The sequence below is a fragment of the Setaria italica genome, chromosome II (assembly GCF_000263155.2).
Source record: "Setaria italica strain Yugu1 chromosome II, Setaria_italica_v2.0, whole genome shotgun sequence".
Taxonomy (NCBI): Eukaryota; Viridiplantae; Streptophyta; class Magnoliopsida; order Poales; family Poaceae; genus Setaria; species Setaria italica.
Window position 1 is genome coordinate 37,717,650 of NC_028451.1, and position 22,508 is coordinate 37,740,157.

The following is a 22,508-nucleotide window of genomic DNA, read 5'->3' on the forward strand; positions in this document are numbered from 1 at the left end:
GCATATCCGATGTGATGCTCACATCATTTTCCCAGGGTTTTGATCCAGACCAATTGGATTTCCATGTCCTTGAGAAATCAGTTGGCCTACCATGATGCTAGAAATTGATCTTATTCTGCTCACTCCGCTGCAATATCTTTTTCATGTTGTAATCATAGTTTTAGATAAAATTAATTTTATTTTATATAAGCTCTTTATTTACGTATGTTAGGGTAATGCATTTTGGAGATGCTATTGCATCCCTAGGATATTATTAGCAAGGGACGATTGGTTCTCACTACGTAGATATAAAACATAAACACTCTGCCACACAATGCAATGCCTTTATTACCTTTGCGATTTGTTAAATGTGGATTAATAGTTATATATATTTATCCATGATCAAGTATAAAATTCAAAAATAATAATTAAGTTATCATTAAAAATATATGGAATTTAGTAACCATAATGATTAATTAGGTGTTTTACAAAATAAATAAATGTATTAATTCACAATACCCCCTTTCACGCGTGCTGCATCTCCTTCTTACTTTATCTCCTTAAAGATGTAGGTGGGGTGGGGTGGGGGGGGGGGGGCATGATAGACATGGTTGCTGTAGTGAGTGATCAACAGTGGTATACTGCTGCTATCTTCTTTTTTATGTGGATATTGGTTGTATTCTCCGGCTTTTGTTCCTATCCAGTTCAGGTTTTGCAATGTAATTTTGTGTTTAGGGACTATAGAAGTATTTATTTGCACTGCTTGTCTATGTCCATCTCTCACTTCCCATCTCCACGGGAGCAGCGTGGCCTCCTGCTATAAAGCTGCATGGCATCTTCACCCCCTCCGTATAAATCTTACTCTTGTTGCTCTTATATTTCACATCTACCTTGTTGTCGGTGTTTAGACTGACAACCTACCCAGGGGTATCCCGAGGTAGTGGATTTGCGGTGGGTTTTCGCTGAGATCAGGAACTCGAAGGTGAATGCAGATACACAATTTGGATAGGTTTGAGCCGCTGCATAGTATAATACCCTACGTCCTTTGTGGTTTGTATAACGTTGGGTGTATTGGATTGCTTTGGAGGGACTCCTGCCTTAGCTTATATATCCGGTGCTATAAAAAAAACTATATTCCGCATTGATACGCTAGCACAAGGCTCACCTCACCCGTCTAATACCATGGACTATCATCTAGCTCGTGGTGAGCATTCGCTCGATCAGGATGGTGTGGATGTTAGTTTATTCAATGATTCGTTCCATCCCTGCAAGAGGACATCGATTGCAGCTCAAAGTCATCAAACTCGGTGTTTCCCACACGATTTATTAGCATAAGGTTTCTTCCTTTCCTCCCCATCGTCGTGCTTCGGTATCTCATCTATGATTTCTAAGCTTTGCCGGTCTCTATGAAACAAATCGAGTTGTTTCCACTTCAAAAGGAAAAAAGAAAAATCATGTGGAGACAACCGAGTCGATCAACCAAAGAGAATTCCGTTGACATGCATCGTTGGTCTTCTTTACCCCTAGTGTCCTCGCTGTTGCTGCTACCGCTGCCGCGCCGTGCCCTGGGCATATTGTTGGCCCGCACACATGCAGAGAGCGCATGAAAATCAATCTCAGAAGCGTTCATCCGCATGCTAGATGTTGGAGCTAGCAGGCTTTTCTCCTTTGCAGCGTCAGTACTGTGGCCTCCTCCGTCGCTTGCAGCTTGCCATTGTCGCACCAAGATTTGCTAGCATTATTGTTGAACCCTAATTTTGCTAGGTGCTTCTCACGTCATGTCATGTTCTAATTTGCCAGTGATCATGATGTCTCTTCTCTTTCATTTCCTCAACGTAGGAAAGAAATTTCATTAGGAAATAATATTTACGTGCAAAGTGATCCCCATGTCCCTTCTCTTTCAATTCCTCAACGTAGGAAAGAAATTTGATTAGGAAATAATATTTATGTATAGGATTCAATATCTACTGTCATAAGATAGAGTTGTATATAGGGACGTTACACTTTCAGGTTGTGTACACAATATTTGACTTCTCAACTGTTTTTTTCTTCTAATTTTGTTATTCTCAATATTTTTATTTTATTAGTTGTAAACTCTTTTAATTACCATATTCTTCTCTTTTTCTGATTAATGTGGGAATTTCTAGACCCTTCCTGTGTATTAAGATAATAGATAAGCCTGTGTGTATTAAGATAATAGATAGGAAAAGGCCATGCGTCCGTACTGCCAAGTCAGGGCACGTTCTGACCTGACCGGCAGGCTTGAGATGTCAAAACCTGAAGGGAGTATAGTGGACTATGGACTAGTACACGTTTTAGACTGCAAAAGGCGACAAATATCACCTTTTCAGCGCTGGGTCAGTTGAGCTGAGCAGCTGACTCTGTACCAATGGACACGGCAGCTGCACAGGACGGACGAGGGACGACGGCCAAGGTCTTCTTTAGTTGCCCAACAACCTAAATTATTGTAGCGTTTCGTTTGTATTTATGAATTATTGTCCAAATATTGACTAATCAGGCTTAAAAGATTCATCTCATAAAGTACAACAAAATTGTGCAATTAGTTTTTGATTTCGTCTATATTCAGTACTCCATGCATGTACCGCAAGTTTGATGTGATGGGGAATCTTCTTTCCGTTTAGTTCACCCTCAAATTCCAACTTTGACACTATGCAAAAAGAAGATTCCCCATCACATCAAACTTGCGATACATGCATGGAGTAATAAATGTAGACGAAATCAAAAACTAATTGCACAGTTTTGTTGTACTTTGCGAGATGAATCTTTTGAGCCTAATTAGTCAATATTTGGACAATAATTCACAAATACAAACGAAACGCTACAGTGTGCTACAGTGCTACAACAGTAATTTTGCATCTCCAAAGTTGGGCAACTAAACAAGGCCTGAATAGAAAACACACCGCTCTCTCTGCCCCTCTCGTCCTATCACAAGTAAGGGGGTGTTTGGGAGATAAGGACTAAACTTTAATCCTGTCACTTTAATCCTGTCCCATCAGATGTTTAGATGCTAATTAGGACGACTAAATATAAGCTAATTACAAAACTAATAGTAGAACCCCTAGGCTAAATCGCAAGATGAATCTATTAAGCCTAATTAATCCATCATTAGCGAATGGTTACTGTAGCACTACATTGTCAAATCATGGACTAATTAGGTTTAATAGATTCGTCTCACGATTTAGCCTAGGTGCCACTATGTGCCAAACACTCCCTAAGTAGTGCCACTAGCTGTCTAGCTCGCAATCCGCTGTGGATGGAAACCTCAAAGGACTGACCAAGTTGTTGCGCTGTACCGGCGGACTGGATAGATGCGGTCGGTCTGTCCTCGTCCTCTCAACAGGATTAACCGAAAGCCTGAAATCGATCGAGTCATCCAGGTAAGTTTTAACACTGTGCCATCTTTTTCAAAATACAATGCGTGTAGTTCCAATGTCGACGTAAATACTCACTTGCATGCAGTTCCATAGAAGTTCGCTAATTTGAAAGTCGTCAAACACCAATGATTCGAAATCAACCGGATATGGAAGATGCACATGGTAAGGTGATTGTTTTTTTTTTGTTCAATGCAATCTCTAATACCTACTGGCTACTGCTAATATGTGTAACCGAGATCTAGTTCCTCTAGACCCTGAAAAAGATATTAGATAGACTGAATTAGAAGGATCCTCGATGCAAAAAATTCGAATTCATTTCTTATTTCAAATATTCGCTTGAAGTTATTCGTTGGGATTTGGATTAACATTCTATGAAACAGCACACCATCCTCGTCAAAAAAGAAGAAGAAGAAGAAGAAACACACCAGTTTCTAAACGGATGTAAGAAGTGTGACTTGACATTAATACATAAATACATAAATCTAATTTTATCCAACTATAGGCGCCAAACCACACACCTGAATATGTGTACTTATATCGCAAAAGAATTGCTGCGCTTAGGAGCCTTGACGTGGCTCCGCTTGTCACGTCTGGCCACGTGTCCAACCACAAGTGCGCGACAGGTGCCCAGCCTCCACAAGATTGCCTGCTCTGGGCTGCCTTCGTTGTCTGAACACACCCCTACGTCGTCTGTGCCTGCTCATTATTTCGGACTCATCCTATTGTTGCAGCCCATAATAGTTTCATCCGTAGAACACATGAAAAGTAGGCCCACGAAAGCCTTGGTGCCATTTCCGCCGATGTTCATGTGCCTTGCAGGTGCCTGACATCGTCACACTCACTATTTGCATAGTCCGGCCGTCAACTGATAGTTATTAGAGATACATCGCTTGAAAGTTGCTGGCCTCTGAGGGCATCGGGTTACTGTATGCGAGTGCTAAAAAAATTTACCAATCGCTACACACTGTTTTCACCAGTGATATCCCGCCGCGTATCCGCTGCATGTCGCTAGCTTCGGTCGTGTCCAGTACGCAGTAGACGCGTGCCAGTTCCAGCTTGACGCTTGCTCCATGGGGTGTGGGCCTGACCTTGCCGGTCGGGTGCATCCTACGCGCGAAGGGTTAAAGGCATCGTCGTTGCCTCACTATTGTTCCAACACGCTCTCGCTCGCCGCCCCCTTCCATCTCCGCCTACAGACCTCACCCCCGATACCCGCATGCACCACCGCTGCCACTGTTGCCTTTTCTCTGTTGCCGCCCATGCTGGCCCCCACCTTTTCTCCATTGCCACCCGTGCTAGCTAGGCCACCCCAACCCGTCGTCGTTGTAACACAACAAACTTGACCTCCCCTAAGCTATATTCACTCCTAATGCACATCCCTTTGTCTCTCCTGTCGTGGTGTTCCACACCCCCGATTTGTGTCCCACCCGCGCCGCTGCGGCAACAACCGCTTTTCTGGTTTCCAACGCAAGCAACGTCCCCTTTTTGTTCCCCTGCCCTATTCATGTGGGCATCCTGGAGGCATATGTGCAGCTGCACGGTGCTCTGCAGCTGAGTCCCCGTGCCGCCCACCTGCCTACGATGACCGCATTGGCCGCTAACAAGGAGCCCGCCATGCTGCGAGGCGTTCCTCTCCGATGGCCTCTCCTCCAATGGATCTATCGTATCTGAGGTCAATGAGAAGCACTCAGGACATCATCATCAACCATGCCAGTGCCATCTTCTCCACCAGGTACATGTTTTTTAATGCTCATGTGCCGTCCTCCCCTCTGATAAAATGAGCCGCTGTTGGCTCAGCGTGCAGATCCTAAAAACATCAATGGTACTACGGATGCCTTTCTATACGCTACCGGTGTCACATAGAATGACCATCCTTCCTAACTTTTGTTGAGTTCGATTCTCTGCCTAAGTGCACGTACACTCCAAATCAGAGAGCGCTCTTATCTACATTTTATCTCTTCATCACCAATTACACTGAAGCGCATCCTCTACGGGCATAGGCGCGGCGTAGCGTGCCAATCTTGCTATGTATATGTTTCAAACAGAAGTGGTCCCCAGATTTTTAGAAAATGTCTGAGCCATTCTTCTTTATTTCTACAAAAAAAATTACAAATTAGCTTCCCCAAATAAGAAAGGAAGCATGAGCAACAAGAGAGCTAGCACAACACTGATTCTAAAATTGCAAAATTCCTCACTATCCGATGCACTGTTTCTCTCGATTGGGAAACAAAACCATCTGGAATTTGTGAGAAGCAGGTTGCTATAGCGCTAGTAGCTCCACAGTGCGATGTCAACGGTGCCATGCTCGACGTCCTCCCACCACGCTCCCGCTCCGGCGGCGGCCGGCGCGTCCACGAGCAGCCCCTGCGCCAAGCTCTCGTAGTACGATCCGGAATCAACCATGCCGCCGAATCTGAACATGTCGTCGAGCTCGAACGTGACGTCCAGCGACGGCGTTGCGCCAGAAGAGCCACTGCCCTCCTCGTCCTCGTCTGCCGTCGTCTCCGCCGCTGGCGATGCCGCCGCCGATGCCGACTCCTCCGAGCGCCGCCGGAACGCCCCGATGGCCTCGGCGACCGCGTCCCTGACCTCGCGCGCGCTGGCCAGCGCCGCGGGCATCAGCGGCGGGAGCAGCCACGCGGAGTCGGCGAAGTTGAGGCAGGCGGCGCGGCCGGAGAGAGCGATGGCGGCGGCGTCGTGCGCGCGCGCCGCCAGCTCGGGCGTGGCGAAGGTGCCGAGCCAGAGCCTCGAGCCGCGCCGCCCCGGGACGCGCAGCTCGCACACCCACCGCCCCGCCCCCGCCTGGCCGCGGCGCCGCACGCCGCGGAACACCGGGTGCCGCGTCTCCCGGAACTTGGTCCGCCCCGCCGGCTTCTTGGGCGGCGCCGACCACACCGTCCGGTACTCCTCTTGCTCCGCGGACGACGGCGGCGGCGAGGGCGTGTCCATTGCAGACTCGCTGAAGATCCTGTAGGCGTGGTGGCTGTGGCTTCGGTCGTGCTGGGATCGATGGAGCTCGGACTTGGATGGAGGGAGGGGAAGGAGGCAGGAAAGTATATATAGGTAACTGGTCAACTCGGTGCCCGTTGGTGACTGGTCGTCAGTGCCGCGGGGAGTGAGAAGCGATTAGCTGGAAATGGAAATGGACAGCGTGGCGGTCCAAGTCAGCCACTGCGGCGGTGCGGTGGTGGGGTGGGGTCCGACGTCAGTGACTGCCTACTTGCCTTGGCCTCGGGGTGTCACTCCGTCACTGGACACTGTCAGCTCCATGGCGTGTGGTCTGGTCTCCGTTTACTTTTCAAAGCTGATCTCCTGGCCTGGCCTGGTTGCCTTGCCCGCGCGGCCGCGCCCCGCGGTGGCTCGTGCTTGGGCGGTGAGGCCCGTTGACAATGTTCCGGTTCAATCTCTTTGCTGAGGTACGACCATGTTTTGGGTTCCTCGGTTGACTAGAGAAGATCTTGAAGGTCTAAGCCTGCGTTGGCCATCCAGATGTCAACGCACAAAGCTGGTATTCCAGATTGGCATAAGAATACGTCTGCGATGCCACAGCAGTGTCTTTCCTTGGCCATCCATAGACGGATAGACCACAGTCAGCAACTCAGCATGAAGCAATGTTAGGACAGCAAAAGATAAAACATAATTGTAAACTTTGGTCTTGGAGCATGAGACCCGAGGATTGGTCGATTTTGTTTAGTTCTCCTGACTCCTGCTCGCGGCAGTTACCCGCGTGTAAGACCTGCTAGCCGTATGCCTGTATCTGTATGCAGCGAACAGGCAGTCGAAGCAAAATTTGCCACCTGATACTCCCGGAGACTCTCTTCAATTAAAAGACTATAAAATAAAAATTCTGCCCTCAGTTGTTGTACTCACAGTGGAGCCTGAAACGGCCATCTAGAAATACTGAGGCGACCTCCACATCACAGCTTGCGTCTCTTGCCTTCTTGGGTCTTGGCTCTAGGGATTCAGGAAAGGCTGAAAGAGGCGATGAGACAAGAGACCTCACCGCGTTGTGGGAAAAGAGCGCGGCTGCTGCTTCCCTTCCTCCCAGTGAAGCGACAGCTCGCGTAACTCACTGAAGGATTTTGACTGCAAGAAGGAAAGAAGATTCAACGAGCGGCTTCAGCCAGCAGAGCAGGTTGAATGACCGGACTGGGTCCGAAGTGGAATGGCCACATCTTCTGGATCAGCCACTGGGACCGGATCATCAGCACGTGGAAGTTGCCTCCACTATTTGCTCGTGTCTTGTACTATGGGACCATCACAAATTCACAAAGTTACAGTCGCAAAATTCGCAAATGAACGGATGCCCTTTCTTGCAAGGACTCTTCGAGGCATGTGTTGCTTTCCTGTTCTCTCTCTCTTTTTTAAATCTGTTTATGGCTAAAAACTGCATGGAAGAACCTCGAGGTGTCGATGCACAAAAGACAAGAACAGAGAACGAAAAGTTTGACACGAAAATTTTGAACCGTTGAAGTTAATTAGCAAGGAATCAATTTGAATTTTGTTACAGAGTCATAACAGGGTACAGTACAATCAGTTGGGGATCGTCAAAGCTTATTGTTAAGTTGCTAGTAGCTCCAGAGCGCGACGTCCGCTCCGCCGTCGCCGAAGTCGCCATGTTCCCAGGCGGCCGCCGGCGGCGGCGGCTCCATGAGCAGCCCCTCCGCGAGGCTGGCATAGTACGTGTCCAAGTCCATGTCGCCGAACCAGTCGGGCTCGAACGCTTCGACGTCCAGTGCCGCCGGCTCGTCAGCCTTCACAGGTACTTGCTCAAGCGACGTCGCCGCCGAGCCGGAAACAATGTCCGGCAATGGCGGCGGAGCCGACACGCGGGATGTCACCTCGTCGACGGCGGCGCCGCTGGCGGCGGCCTCGAATCGGCGCTGGAAGTCCGCGACGGCCTCGAGGGCGGCGCGGCGGGCGTCGTCCAGGCCCGAGAGCGCGGACGGCGGCGACACGGCGAGCAGCCACGCGGAGTCCGGGAAGTTGAGGCAGCCCGGCCCCGATCGGCCGCGGCCCAGGGCGAGCATCGCGGCGTCGTGCGCGCGCGCCGCGGACTCGGCGGCGACGTAGGTGCCGAGCCACAGCCGCGCGCCGCGGTTCCCCGGGACGCGCACCTCGCAGACCCACCGGCCCGCGGCGCCCCGGCGGCGCACGCCGCGGAACACCGGGTGCCGCGTCTCGCGGAACTTGGTGCGCCCCGCGGGGCGCTTCTTGGCGGGCTGCGGGGAGGACGAGGACGACGGCGACCAGACCGCCTTGCTGTTGTGGTCCGACGAGGAGGAGGACGCCGAGGTGGAGGAGGAGGATGGCGAGAGCTCGAGGCGGCCCATGTCCATGGCTACCTGCTGCTGCTGCTGAAGTGCTGATCCCTGCTGGTGGCTGCTTGAGGTCGGTGTTGAGAGTGGAGTGAAGCTGCTCGGTTGTCTTGAGCTTGAGGAGCTTGAGTGCTGTGTGGAGCGTGTGGTTTTTTGGGAGGTGGTATTTATAGGTATGCCTGCGATGCGATGCGGGTGTTCACACGCGGAGAAGCCATGGTGACGAACGGGGGCGGCTGTCCGCGGCAAAGGAACAGCTGGTTCCAATAGATACTGCCATACTGGGGACTGATGGGGGCGTGTGGGGGCTGGGGGAAAGCCGCTCGCTGCTTGACAGTGGTGTTGCAGGGGAGGGCATCTAGGCATGGCCCGCCTGCACCTAGGTGCACAATCGAAGCAGATGCAGACATGGACATGTACTGATGGGTGATGGGGACTGGAGAGTGATTCTCCTCTTTTTTCTCGCTTTGAGATGAAGGGGGTGATGGCTTTTATTGTTGTAGCAATTTTGATCATATGTTTTTTTTCCCTCTACAACAGGTTTTCATATAGTTCAAAAATATATAATATTGGATTTTGGCCGATATGTGGTCCAATCTGAAAATTCCAAAGCACGCACAACCTTTAATCCCATATTGCTAATTTAAGAAGAGGTTACCTTGCTTAAATATGGGAGTCTCCTTTCTATGCAAAATAGGTGCAAATGAGAGAGAAGCAGACAGTTGATACACGCACGCGTAGCTCGCGTGCATTTTCGCGTGAAAATTCGCGTGACTTGTGGCTTGCGCGACGCGTACGTGTAGAGCAGGCTGTTATTTGTGCAATTACTATTTTTATGCTGAGCCTAATGGCGATTCAATGAGATTAAACTGCCATTTTAAACAGCAATGTCAGTTTCTACAATTTGATGATAGCAGTTTCTGTCATTCAAAATTGGCAGTTTCTACTATTTTACGAGGTTGTTTGATGGGGAAAACTGATGCACTATTGAGTCTATAATACCGGAGACGTCCTGGTTGAATAGAGGCTGAAAATACGCTCGCATTCCCACTCGCTGCGCTGAACCTTTTGCTGCTGCGCCTCGTCGACCTTCGAACTCGGCGTGCACCGGACTTGAAGGGAAGCGGGATCTCCGAAACCACTGCCGCGAGACTCCTGCACGGGGTGGCAATGAGGTTTTTGGGCAGCGTCTACACGCGACCGCTTGGTGACTCTGCAACACCTACAACACGTTCGACCACGTTCTGCGCGGAATTATTGAGTAATGTCCCTGCAACACCTTGTTCTAGTCAATATGTTGCCTGTTTACATGTGTTGTCTGCTTGCGTCAATTTTCATCTATGTGTTTTTGCTCCAAATAAAATCTGGAATGTTTTTAGGCACATTATTCCAACATATAACACTTATGAAGTACTTTTCGAAGCAAATCATATAATATGAATTTTCAAGTAATGAAAAAGTTTGTTTAGAGAAAAGACGCGTGATCAGAATTTCGAGAGGAAAAAAAGCTGCGGCGTCAAGTAAACGAAAATGGAGGATAGGACTTAGCAACCGAGAAGAATTATAAAAATGTGCCATTATGCACCATCTTATCATATATAACTCACAATCGATGACTTAATTCTCGTCTTACCGTTCCTTTCTCTGTGTTTGGCTTATTTTTGCTCTCCGAAAGCAGATTTGCAACATTTCACCTGATCTCAACTGCTGCCAACCTTCGGATTTGAAATGGAAGAATCATCCAAGACTCTTCCAGCTGCGAACTTTTTGCGTCACAATGACATCAAGAGGATGCAGATATTTTATGCGCACACGAGTTTGAACTGTGAAGTCTTGCGAGATAAAGTAACCGAACCAGTTCCAAACATACTGGATACAGCGAGCGCCTAAGCTAGCGCACATGCTGAATTTCTGCGTACCGGAGGAGGTAGCACACTCGCGCTCCGCTCCCTGCCCCCGCCCCCGGGATAGAGAAAAGAAGGGGGGAAAAAACCCAGCGACAGCCGTTTCCTTAGCCGTATCCAGCCCGCAAGCGGCCGGCGCCGCAAGCCGTTTCCGATTTCCGCACGCCTTCCTCCCCTCCCTTTCCCTTCCCTGCTGCCTCCAGGGGACCAGCTGCCCCGCACGACGCGAACGCGACGTCGGTGACGGTGATTTTCAATTGATTCCTCGACGTGGGGGTTGATGCGGATCGGCACGGCTGGATGCGGCGGGGATTCCGTCGTCCAGTCCGCTGACGAGGGGCCTGACGCGGGGACGGCGCCCCGAGTGAGCTGAGCCCCCACAGGCCCAGGCAGACAAACCACCTCGCGGCCTCCGTTTTCGCGTTGCCTTCTTCTGCCCCTTGCGGCTTCCGGGGGCCGATTTTTTTTTATGTGGGCGGGGGGAGGCGCCGAGGCGAGCGGCGCAGGCAGCTTCCGTGCAGCGGGGTTTTTTTTTTGGGCGCTGGCGGTCGTTGTCGCGCGGTAGCTAGCGAGCTCCAGCTAACCGCTGCGCGGGCTCGCCCAACTTGTGCTCTGCAAAGGATAGACATGGAGGGTAACAGTCGTGTCGTGTTGACGTCTCGATGGCGACATGTTTTGTTTTTTTAAAAGGAAAAATACTACTTCCGTTGTAAATTATTAGTGGCTCTGGATTCGTCCGTGCATTCTGGAGATCCCCTGCTCGGAAACGTGTGGACGGGATATTTTGGCTTCAAGTGCTCGTGAGCGTGGGGGAAGATTGAAATTCTCCTCTCTTTTTTTGAACTGGGGGAAGATTGAAATTCGAAACATGCTTTGTTATAGGGTTCGCAAAGGAAGAAATAGAGGCGTTTTTAAGAGCGAGTCGGGTTGTTTTGGCTTTATGCGAGCTGTTGTGTTTTGAACTTTTGATCCGACGCCATAAGTAAGCAAATCTCGAATGATTTTCCCCCCCAACATAGTTCAAGTGCAAGGCACAATTTTCCTGAATGCCGTTACACTTCCATTTGGGGATAGAATTTGAATTGCCCGTCATCCCATACCGTTAGATTGCGAACTGACAGTTTTATGTGAAGGCTGCTGCTCGTTAGCCGTTAGGTGCAGAAAGTGTCGGAAAGTCAAGCGTCAAGGGCATGACATGCTCTGTTTTCCTATTCCCAACTCGCTCTGTTTCATTGCCACAAGTAGTAACCACTAACCACTATCATTACGGTCCCAAAAGTTGGGATCGGTAGCCAAGAGAAAGAAAGAAAATGCAAAATTCGAACTACAAACTAACAACGGCTTCAGTTCTAGTAGCTCCACAGTGCCACATCGCCGGCGTTGGCGTAGCCGTCGTCGCCGAACGCCGGGACCGCGGACGGCGGCTCCATGAGCATCGCCTGCGCCATGCTCGCGTAGTACAAGTCCCAGCTCATGTCATCGAACACGTCGAGCTCGAACGGCGAGGACTCCTCCCCGTCGGTGGAGACCTCGTCCTTGACGCTGGCGGCGGGGGAGGAAGGCGCCGACGACGCGGCCGACCGCGCGTCCTCCTCCTCCTCCGGGAGCGCCTCGCGGCGCAGGAAGTCCTCCACGGCCTCGGCGACCGCGTGGCGGACCTCGGCGAGGCTGGCGTACGAGGCCGGGACCGCGAGCAGCCACGCGGAGTCGGCGAAGTTGAGGCACGCGCCCGCGCCGGCGATGGCGAGCATGGCGGCGTCGTGCGCCCGCGCGGCGCCCTCGGCGGTGTCGAACGTGCCGAGCCAGAGCCTGCAGCCGCGCCTCCCCGGCACGCGCACCTCGCACACCCACCGCCCGGCGTTGCCCCGGCGCCGGACGCCGCGGAACACGGGGTGCCGCGTCTCCCGGAACTTGGTCCGCCCCGCCGGCCGCTTCGGCGGCGACGTCCACACAGTCTGGTGGTGCTCCGACGAGGTCGAGGTCGAGGCCGATGCCCAGCTGCACGGCGAGGTTGACTCGGCGCTCATCTCCTTCTTGATCGGACACATCTTCTTCTTATCAGCTCTCGGTTGCTTAGCTTGAAGATCTTTGGTCGTTCTGACTGAGTTGGGTCTCGAGTGGGTTTGGGATGCGAATGGCGGATTTGCGGGCGCATATTTATAGGTGGTGGCTGGATGGAGCACAGAGTGCAAAGCGCGGGAAGAAGGGAGCCAGTCCAGTGGACGAGCACACAGCTGGAGAATGAAAGCAGAGGAAGGGGGGACGCATCTGGGTAAGGCCGGGAATGCAACTTGCAAGGCAACTGTGAGAGGCTTCGAGGGTGGCCTGATATTTTCTTTCTTTATTATTGGGGTAGTACCACCACTGGACTTCTTTGGCTTCCGCCTTCCGTGGTCGGTTTCAGTCTCTGCTTACCTGCATCAGTGCATCCTGAATACCGCAGCTGTTTGTGGCCTTGGTTAATGCCGTTGGTACAGAGAAAATAAGAGGCTGTTGCAATTTGCAATTCTGCCAGTTCAGATTTTGGGTACGGTGAGGATGAAGCTTTGTCTTGGCTTTAGCCCATTTTAACAGATAATTAACTGCAAATAATTAAAGTTGTCAAATTTGTAGCTTATCCAGTCAGATTCTCTCGACAACAACAGATTCCTAAAAAATCCAGATTCTCACACAATCGATTCCCAGTTAAGCTCAAATAAACATGATGTTTTATCTATTCGCAGACGACCGAGCTTTTTATCTATTCACAGACGTCGGGAGGCCTAGATGATGGGGACGAAGAATACTCTTGCTTAGCATCTGCTCACTCGTGATATTTTTTTAATCTCTGGGCGGTAATTCTGCGTGTGAGCCAGCGAGAAGTGGAAGGCGCAAAGGGGACGGTAAATCCGTGTTTCTTTATCCCGATATTTGAACGATCGAGTGAACTTTCGGGCCTTGTTTAGTTGGTCAAATTGGAAGGTGCCAAATTACTGTGCTGGCACTGTAGCACACTGTAGCGTTTCGTTTGTATTTGTGAATTATTGTCCAAACATTGACTAATTAGGTTCAAAAGATTCGTCTCGCAAAGTACAACAAAACTGTGCAATTAGTTTTTAATTTCATCTACATTTAGTACTTCATGCATGTACCGCAAGTTTGATGTGATGGGGAATTTTCTTTTTGCATAGTACCAAAGTTAGGAGTTGGGGGTGAAGTAAACAAGGGCTCGATCCGAGATGATCTTCTAGTACTGGATCAGTAGATATTTCTTGTCTGCTAAAGACAAGACTGTTTCCTCAACTCCGCACGGTACCAATGTACCATGGTACTATTCGACTACTACTGTTTGCAAACCTTATCTTAAAAAAAAAGCAAAAAAAGAAAAATCTGCTAACAAGGGTAGAATCTGTTGGTCTTTAGGCTAATCCCAGTGGGGGTTTTATAGAGGTTTCATGCACATTAAATACAGTGACACATCAGCATATGTGATGACATGGCATGATAGTTATGAAGCGAGAGAAGGAAGGAGTTTCATCAGGATGAAACTGTGTATACACTGTTTCCAAGCGTATGAAACTTTCATTGGGGGCTATAGAGTTTGATTTCATCTAACCATATCCAATCACATGCCTCACAATTAAATGTCACGGTCATCCTATGAAATCGTGAAATAAAACTATGTATGGGACTCTCTGTTTCATTCATGAGAATACATCTCATGGGATGACGTGATATCCTTATAAACAGTGCGATGAAACTTTGGGACTAGCCTTACGAATCAAGTGCATTGATACGGCAGATCTACACATACAATTGGTGCTGCTGCTGATTCCTTCGTCCATGCTTTGGCGTGCTGCATCATTGCTGACACAGTACTCCTCAGTTTGACTGTCAACCGAGCATGGTAGGAGTAGGACCGGGGGGTCTCTCGGTCTCTCGCTTCGCCTGAGGAAAACAAACTACTTTGACTAACCCCATCGCTGCAATTCAGCAACAAAAATCAGCGGCTGCCGGCAGACTAGCTCCGGGCTCCGGCCTCCTCCCAAGTCAATTTTTTCTCGGTCAGACTTGAGTGCCTCTTGGCGTTGCGCTTCAGGAAATGCAGACGTCAACGGTGACGGCCGGAGGCTGATCCGGAGCGCGCGTCACGCTCACGCCTTGCAGGTTGCATCGAGGCATCGAGCGATCCTTCGCCTGCCTCGCATATGGTTGCCATAGCGGCGGCACGGCAATGCGAGATTATATATTGCGAGGCTGCGAGCCAGGAAGCCCCCGTCAGTGCGGCGAGCGGTGTGGCCGTGTGGGGGACTATTGCCATCCTTGCCGTTAGCAAGCAGAGTGACGATTTGTTAGTGAGGCGCAAGCACGAGGTCAACCACTAGTGTAAGCTCAATTTTCCATTTCTTGCTACTTTTAGCAAATCTGTTTTCCCAAGTTGCTCTGCCTCACTTCCAAATGTAGTAAACCGTCACAGTACCAAAATTTGGCTTCGGACCTTCGGAGTCCAAGGAAAAGAAAAAGGCGAAAACTGAACTACAGCGACCTCGGCTCTATGCTCTAATAGCTCCAGAGCGGCACATCGGCCACGGCCTCGTCGCAGAACGCCGCGACTGTGCACGGTGGTTCCATGAGCATCGCCTGCGCCAAGCTCGCGTAGTACAAGTCTGAGCTCATGTCACCGAACGCGTCCAGCTCGAACGGCGAGTCGTCGGTGGCCGGCGAGGTCTCCTCGCTGTCGGTGCAGCTGCATTCGTCATTCGCGACGGAGGACGGCGTCGACGACGTGGCCGAGCGCGCGTCCTCCTCCTCAGGGAGCACCTTGCGGCGCTGGAAGTCCTCCACGGCCTCGGCGACAGCGTGGCGGATCTCGGCGAGGCTGGCGTACGAGGCCGGGACCGCGAGCAGCCACGCCGAGTCCGCGAAGTTGAGGCAGGCGCCCGCGCCGGCGATGGCGAGCATGGCGGCATCGTGCGCGCGCGCCGCGGCCTCGGCGGTGTCGAATGTGCCGAGCCAGAGCCTGCAGCCGCGGCGACCGGGCACGCGCACCTCGCACACCCACCGCCCGGCGTTGCCTCGGCGCCGGACGCCGCGGAACACGGGGTGCCGCGTCTCCCGGAACTTGGTCCGCCCCGCCGGCCGCTTCGGCGGCGACGTCCACACCGTCTGGTGGTGCTCCGAGGAGGTCGAGGCCGAAGCCCAGCTGCACGCGGAGCCTGACGACTCGGCGCTCATCTCCTTCTTGATCTGACACATCTTGTTCTGAATCGGCTGCCGAACGATTGCTTAGCTCTGGAGTAGTGAGTGGAGTGCCTTCGCTGCTGCTTGAATTGTGTTGGAGTGGTTTTGCGATGGGGAATGGCGGATTTGCGGGCACATATTTATAGGTGGTGGGCGGCGATGCAGGGGATAAAACGCGGGAAGGGAACCCAGTGGGCGAGCGCACAGCTGGAGATGGAGAAGGAAAGATCACAAAGGGGGGACGCATCTGGGTAAGGCCGAGGACGCAACTTGCAAGCAGCATGTAACATCGGGGACTTCACTTTGAGAGTGACCTGATATTTTCGCAGATAGGAACTCCAGCAATACCCTCGAATCAAAGCACCTAAAGATGTTCTCTATATTTTTAATATTTCTAAGGTTACAAAAATATTTCCCACTTCAGCAATAGCTCCATAGATGGAGGGCTCTCTATTAACCTCAGGAATAGAGAATGGAGGGGAAATTTGAAGGCCTCTCTAAAATAAGGAGTCAAGTAGAGGATCTGTTGAAGTGTGTTTCTTTGACTTAGCTCTCTAAACTAAGGGGGCGTTTGGATGTCAGGGGCTAAACTTTAGCCCTGTCACATCACACGTTCAGATGCTAATTAGGAGGACTAAATATGAGCTAATTAAAAAACCAATAGCAGAACCCATAGGCTAAATCGCGAGACGAATCTATTAAGCCTAATTAATCCATCATTAGCGAATGGTTACTGTAGCACCACATTGTCAAATCATGGACTAATTAGGCTTAATAGATTCGTCTCGCGATTTAGCCTAGGGGTTGTGCAATTAGTTTTGTAATTAGACTATGTTTAATACTCCTAATTAGTGTCCAAACATCCGATGTGACAGGGGCTAAAATTTAGCCCCTCCCTGCCAAACACCCCCTTAGAGTAGGGGGCTGTTTAGAGAGTCCGCTAGATTATTTTCTATTTATTTATTGGGGTAGTATGACTACAACACTGCTTTTGCTTCCGTTACCGGTTTCCGTCTCCCGTCATGGAGCCACTTCTGGACTTGTCAAATGCCACTCCTCTTCTCCTTTTTATGTTCGAATAAAGACTGTCACGCTTGTTCGCCGATTAAGGAAGAGAAAATTGCTGCAGTTTTCAGCCTCGATAGTCGGTGGAGAGTACATCAAGAAAAGTTGATATTTGTCCTCAATCAATCATGATTCAGTATCCCCTGAAGAGAAATCTTTACTGTGTTTCTCAACAAGGAATTGGAATTATTCGGATTCCGTTTCTAGGTATACAGTGCCCATTAGGAATTCAAAAGGTCAAACTTTTTAAATTTAAACTAAAAATTAGTCAAATTGTAAGTATATAAAAGTTGTATCACTAAATTCACATTTCACATGCCTCTCAATTCAAATTGACTTTATTACAATCGGTAATGCAGAGTATATTGTAAGAGTGATCGATGATCAAAGCATCCTTTTAAAAATTTCCGTAAATTATAATATGCCTTATTACAAATAAATGGAGGGTATTGCGTATGTAGTATGGTGGATGGTCGTTCTAGTGATTCACGATGTTTACATTGCTAGCTGTAGGGTAAATTATTTGCGAAACGTAGCCAGCCATACTAGTTCTGGTGGATCGTAAAATCCTCGCTTAGAGCATCTCTAGCAGTCTTCCAATAAATATTTTCTAATAAAGAGATATCCCAATATCACTTTTGCCGTTATTAGGAGAGTTCCCAATAATCTCATCCCAATTCCTCCTTTATTTAGAGAGAGTGGGGATGAATTATCCTAATAATTATTAGGAAAAGGGAAGGTTAAAAGAGAACTATTTTTTATCAACTCTCTTGAATTGGAAAATAAATACTGGTGGAGGTGCTCTGCCTCTCCGAGAGAAAAGTCTTTCTTCTTGACGCCAACTCCAAACCCACCGGAGGCCTCGCGAGTTGCGACCCACCAAGCCGATGGGCGATGGCGACGTGAGCCGCGATACCGGAACCACCCACACGTCCGCCATCACCCCGGTATCACAAAAATCCGGCGGGAGCAGCAGCCGGGATTCCGGGAAGCTCCCGCACCTGATCCGCGTGCGGTGAGTGCGTCGCCGCCGTCCCGATCCCTCCCTCTTGCCAGACCAGTTGCCACTTCTGCCCAAGCGAAAACGGCCACTTGCGGCTTGACCGAGTTCCCGGGCCAGGGGACAAGACGAGACGCCTCTTTCTGTGCTTCCGGCTCGCTCGTTCAACAGCGAGTACCCCTTGCCCAACTTGTGGGAGGCGCCTCCCCGTCGCAACCACCCATGCCGTCGTCGATCGCGTCACGGGCCAAAAAGAAAGTCGCAGGCTTAATGCCTTAATCAAAGCGAAAAGGCGCCATGCGCGCCCGGTGACGCGACGCGACGGCCAGCCGAGACCAGCTGCGCCCTCTGTTGCTTGCTCGGGTCGGTTCCGCTCGTGGTTAAAGGGGGGAGAGAATTATTTTAGTCTCCTTTTCAAAAAAAATTATTTTAGTCCAGTTGCCGCTTGGGGCGGCCGGGGGGCGCCTATGCGCGGCCGCGACCCGCGAGGGCGCAGCGACGGCGACGTCGCGGGAGCTGCGGACGCAGCAGCGGCGACGCGCGCGGGTCTGAGCTTATCCACCCGCGCCGCGCACACGCGCTTCTCGCATCGGCCTGTGGATAATAACGGTGGAATTCCGGGTCAGTTCCAGCTGCTGCTGATGATGATGCTGACGGTCTTCGACGACTGGAAGAATACTTGGCCCGTGGTTTCTTAATCAGTTAATCTGCGGGTGCAGAACTGCATATCCCAGCTGCTGCAAGGTGCCAAGGGTGTGTTACCATCGCACTGCCTCGTATTTCTTTTCTGGAAAACAGCAGGAGCACTGCTAATTCATTTAATAAGAAGAGAAATCCAGGTTACAATGAGTGATTGATATTTTCTCAGATCTTTTTTGAGTGATGATCAGAGGTTGCTGATAGAGACCAGACCACTGCAGAAGAAACGTGCGGTGCTGAAACTGAACACTGTCCGGAACGCGACAAAAAAGAATATCAACAGACGCATAAGCTGTGACTAGGGATGTTACAGCTGCGCCGATCGACTCTCTGATTGTTATGCTGTGAATTTTGGCAAACCTTCAAGTCACAGTCACTCTCATACTGGACATCGACGGCGCATACAAATGAATGAACATGCGACTTCAGGAAACCTTTCTATCGGAGAACAGAACACAGCGGACATTCATTTTTGCGTGCTGAAATTTCTTTTTTTTTTTCAGAACAAAAAACCCCGCATATGCAGGTATCACTGTCAACTGTTGACGTGGCAATTTGCATATCAAACTGTATGTAGGTACTAGAGGTAGCATCAGTTCTGAGTGCTGACATGCGAATGTTCTGACTGACTGTCAACGAAGCATGGGCGAGGCCGCCCCTGTTTCCCATTGTATGGTTGTATATGCAGGCGGATTTCTCAGGTGACCTTAGCCTGTGGCATACAAAAATGCACTATCTTGTGGATTTTGCGTTAACAAAGCGTGGAAATTCAATTATTCAACAAGTGCATAGCGTGGTATGTGAGGCGTTGACAAATTGAGGGTCAACCACTAATTTAATTTGAATATTTTTTTGCTAGTCTTAGAAAATCGAGTGGGCATGCTCAATTTGGCTCTGTTTTCTCAACATGCTCCGTCCCATTGCCAAAAGAAGTAACCTTTACAGCAAAAGAAATGGCGCAGAGGCCAAGTGGAAGAAAAAGGACATCGGTTCTAGTAGCTCCAGAGTGGCGCATCGACGATGTTGGCGTCGCCGAACTCCATGACCGCGGGCGGCGGCTCCATGAGCATTCCCTGCGCCAAGCTCGCGTAGTACAAGTCCCAGCTCATGTCGTTGAACACGTCCAGTTCGAACGCCGAGACCCCGGCGGCCGGAGAGGAGTCTGAGGACTCCTCGCCGTCCGTGGCGCTGCCGTCGTCGCTGGCAGGGGACGATGGCGTCGAGGTCGACGCCGAGAGCGCGTCGTCCTCTGGGGCGGCCTCGCGGCGCAGGAAGTCCTCCACGGCCTCGGCGACCGCGTGGCGCACCTCGGCGAGGCTGGCGTAGGAGGCCGGCACGGCGAGCAGCCACGCCGAGTCGGCGAAGTTGAGGCACGCGCCCGCGCCGGCGATGGCGAGCATGGCGGCGTCGTGCGCGCGCGCGGCCCCCTCCGCGGGTGTCGAAGGTGCCGAGCCAGAGCCTGCAGCCGCGCCGGCCGGGCACGCGCACCTCGCACACCCAGCGCCCGGCGTTGCCACGGCGCCGGACGCCGCGGAACACGGGGTGCCGCGTCTCCCGGAACTTGGTCCGCCCGGCGGGCCGCTTCGGCGGCGACGTCCACACCGTCTGGTGGTGCTCCGACGATGTCGAGGCCGAGGCTGAGCTGCACGGGGAGCACGACTCGGCGATCATCTCCTTCTTGATTTGGCACATCTTGTTCTGATCACTTCAAGTTCAAGTTCTTTTGAGCGCAGGATGTTGTGGTTGCCTTTGGTGCTGCTTGAATTGTGTTGGAGTGGTTTTTGCTGTGGGAATGGCGGATTTGAAGGCGCATATTTATAGGTGCTGGGTGGAGGCCTGGAGGCTGGAGCAGAGCAGACAGCAGAGTAGAAAACGCGGGAGGGGAACCAGTGGGCTCGTCCACACCCAGCTGGAGAAGAAAGCAAGGGGGGTTGCATCTGGGTAAGGTCGCCAGGTCCGGAAGGCAACTTGCTGACTGCAAGTAGGCAACAGGGCGACTTCGAGAGTGACCTGATACTTTTCTTCTTTATTATTGCTGTAGTACGACCGCAGGACTGTTTTTTTGCTTCCGTTATCCGTTTCCGTCTCTGTTACAGGCAGCTGTTTTGGCCTTAAAAAATACTACTACTCAATATATTTTCTTTTCTTTTTTAGAAAAGGAACGCCTCTTGTTTGGTGTTAAGAAAAAGAAATGGCCGCAGTTAGCACTTCCCTTTTTTAGTGCACTGTGGCTGTGACCTTTTTTTATGGGCATCACTGTTGCTGCGACCTTGTGTCAGTGTTCAGCAATCAAAGAAAAGCTGGCGCATCTTCTCAATTACGGAGTACGAAAGAAAAGGATGGAACCTATATTTCTCAGAAAGGAATTGGAATTTGTGAAAAAAAGGAAAGGAATTAAAATTATGCTGCTAGTTGCAGTCGATGTATCCGCGGTCGGGCATGGTGTCCAAACTTGTGGCCGTCAAACCTTTAGCTTGAGTGAAAGTGAAATTAAAAAAAAAACTTCTAGGTCAACATAGTTTTCACTTCAAACTTGGAAATTTGAACTTTAAACTTCATATTTTCAAGCCTTTTATATCATGTGAAAAATTCCTTTTAGCAGTTAAGAAAAGCATAGTGGTATACTAGAAGGGGATATATAGTATTTCGGTGCACAAATGTACTGGCCACACAAATTGGCAAAAAGGGCAAACTCCTGTGATTCAATGGCTCGATCAAACTCGCAAGGGATGAAGTCTGCCTTGACGCCACTACTCAAAAAATCCAATGGACGCCTCGCATCCCCGAGAGGCCGAGACCCACCCACGTGAAGGCGACATGAGCAGGCGACCGATGCGCGAAACCGAGACCACCCACCAAAATCCAGCATCGTCCCCGGTCCCAGGCAAGGCAAACCCCGGTATCACAAATTGCGGCCGGCAGCAGCCGGGAAGCTCCCGCACCTGCACCGCGTGCGGCGAATGCGTCGCACCAGTCCGGAATCTCCGGATTCCACAAGCCACCCGCCCGCCCGCTCCTGTCAATCAAAGTTCCAGGGGGGATGCGGACAAAATTCTACTTTTTGGGTGTTCGGATCAATCAATCCACCCCGCTTGCCCTGCTTACCTGCGGGAGGATCGGAGGGAGGTGCAGGTGCTGCCCCCCCCCCTCCCTCCCCCGGCGCCGTCGCGCTCGGCTCGTGACCCCAAGCAATCAGGCATTCAGGCTACCCTCAGGCGATCGTCCCAATCCGTCGCGGCCATCAATGCGAAAAGGCGATCTCTCGCGTCGTCCGGTGTGCGTCCGCTCACGTCCGGCGCTGGCCGTGCCCGTGCGCCCCCGTACGCTCGGCGGCCACGGCCAGCTCCCAGCTGATGCTCTCTGCTGCTCCGGCCTTGCCGTTCGGGGGCGGCCAAGGGGCGCGCGCCCTCGCGAGGCCTAGTGCTGCGGTTACATCGACGTCCGGGAGGCTAGACTGCGAAGGTTTGCGGGACTCACACAAGCACGTGGTGGGGGGGGGGGGGGGGGGGGGGTCTTCTCCTCCTGTCAGAGTAACTCTTCTGTCGAGATTGGGCGGCCTTGAGATTTGCTTGAATTATCTTCAATTGTTCTTCTGCTTCTACTACTAAATCAGGACCATAGGTCTATCTTTCTCCAGCTTGTGACCAATTCAACGGTGTCCGACATTTCCGACCATATAGGGCTTCAAACGGTGCCATCTTCAAGCTAGTCTGGGTAGCTATTGTTATAGGAGAACTCTGCCAAGGGTAAGCATTTATCCCAATTTTTGTCATAATTGGATGACACAGCTCGTAGCATGTCCTCAAGGATCTGATTTACTCTTTTGGTCTGACCATCGGTTTGAGGGTGATAAGTAGAGCACGAATGAGTATTGGTGCCAGTGATGCTTGTAGCTGTTACCAAAAACATGCTACAAACTGAGCTCCTC

The 22,508-nt window shown here is 51.0% G+C and overlaps 4 protein-coding genes and 1 pseudogene across 4 annotated transcripts; all 5 read right to left on the minus strand.

Annotated features, from left to right (window-relative positions):
* Window positions 1-5,290: 5,290 nt before the first annotated feature.
* On the minus strand, window positions 5,291-6,387 carry LOC101780610 (dehydration-responsive element-binding protein 1B). Its single transcript, XM_004957344.2, has one exon. The coding sequence runs from the start codon at window positions 6,321-6,323 to the stop codon at window positions 5,643-5,645; it is 681 nt and encodes a 226-aa protein (XP_004957401.1). The 5' UTR covers window positions 6,324-6,387; the 3' UTR covers window positions 5,291-5,642.
* A 1,450-nt stretch (window positions 6,388-7,837) lies between these two features.
* LOC101781012 (dehydration-responsive element-binding protein 1H) lies at window positions 7,838-8,845 on the minus strand. Its single transcript, XM_004957345.4, has one exon. The coding sequence runs from the start codon at window positions 8,711-8,713 to the stop codon at window positions 7,943-7,945; it is 771 nt and encodes a 256-aa protein (XP_004957402.1). The 5' UTR covers window positions 8,714-8,845; the 3' UTR covers window positions 7,838-7,942.
* Window positions 8,846-11,717: 2,872 nt separating this feature from the next.
* On the minus strand, window positions 11,718-12,848 carry LOC101781415 (dehydration-responsive element-binding protein 1A). Its single transcript, XM_004957346.3, has one exon. The coding sequence runs from the start codon at window positions 12,642-12,644 to the stop codon at window positions 11,946-11,948; it is 699 nt and encodes a 232-aa protein (XP_004957403.1). The 5' UTR covers window positions 12,645-12,848; the 3' UTR covers window positions 11,718-11,945.
* Window positions 12,849-14,344: 1,496 nt separating this feature from the next.
* On the minus strand, window positions 14,345-15,941 carry LOC101781818 (dehydration-responsive element-binding protein 1A). Its single transcript, XM_004957347.4, has one exon. The coding sequence runs from the start codon at window positions 15,829-15,831 to the stop codon at window positions 15,136-15,138; it is 696 nt and encodes a 231-aa protein (XP_004957404.1). The 5' UTR covers window positions 15,832-15,941; the 3' UTR covers window positions 14,345-15,135.
* A 3,394-nt stretch (window positions 15,942-19,335) lies between these two features.
* Window positions 19,336-20,458, minus strand: LOC101782220 (annotated as a pseudogene).
* Between the last annotated feature and the right edge of the window lie 2,050 nt (window positions 20,459-22,508).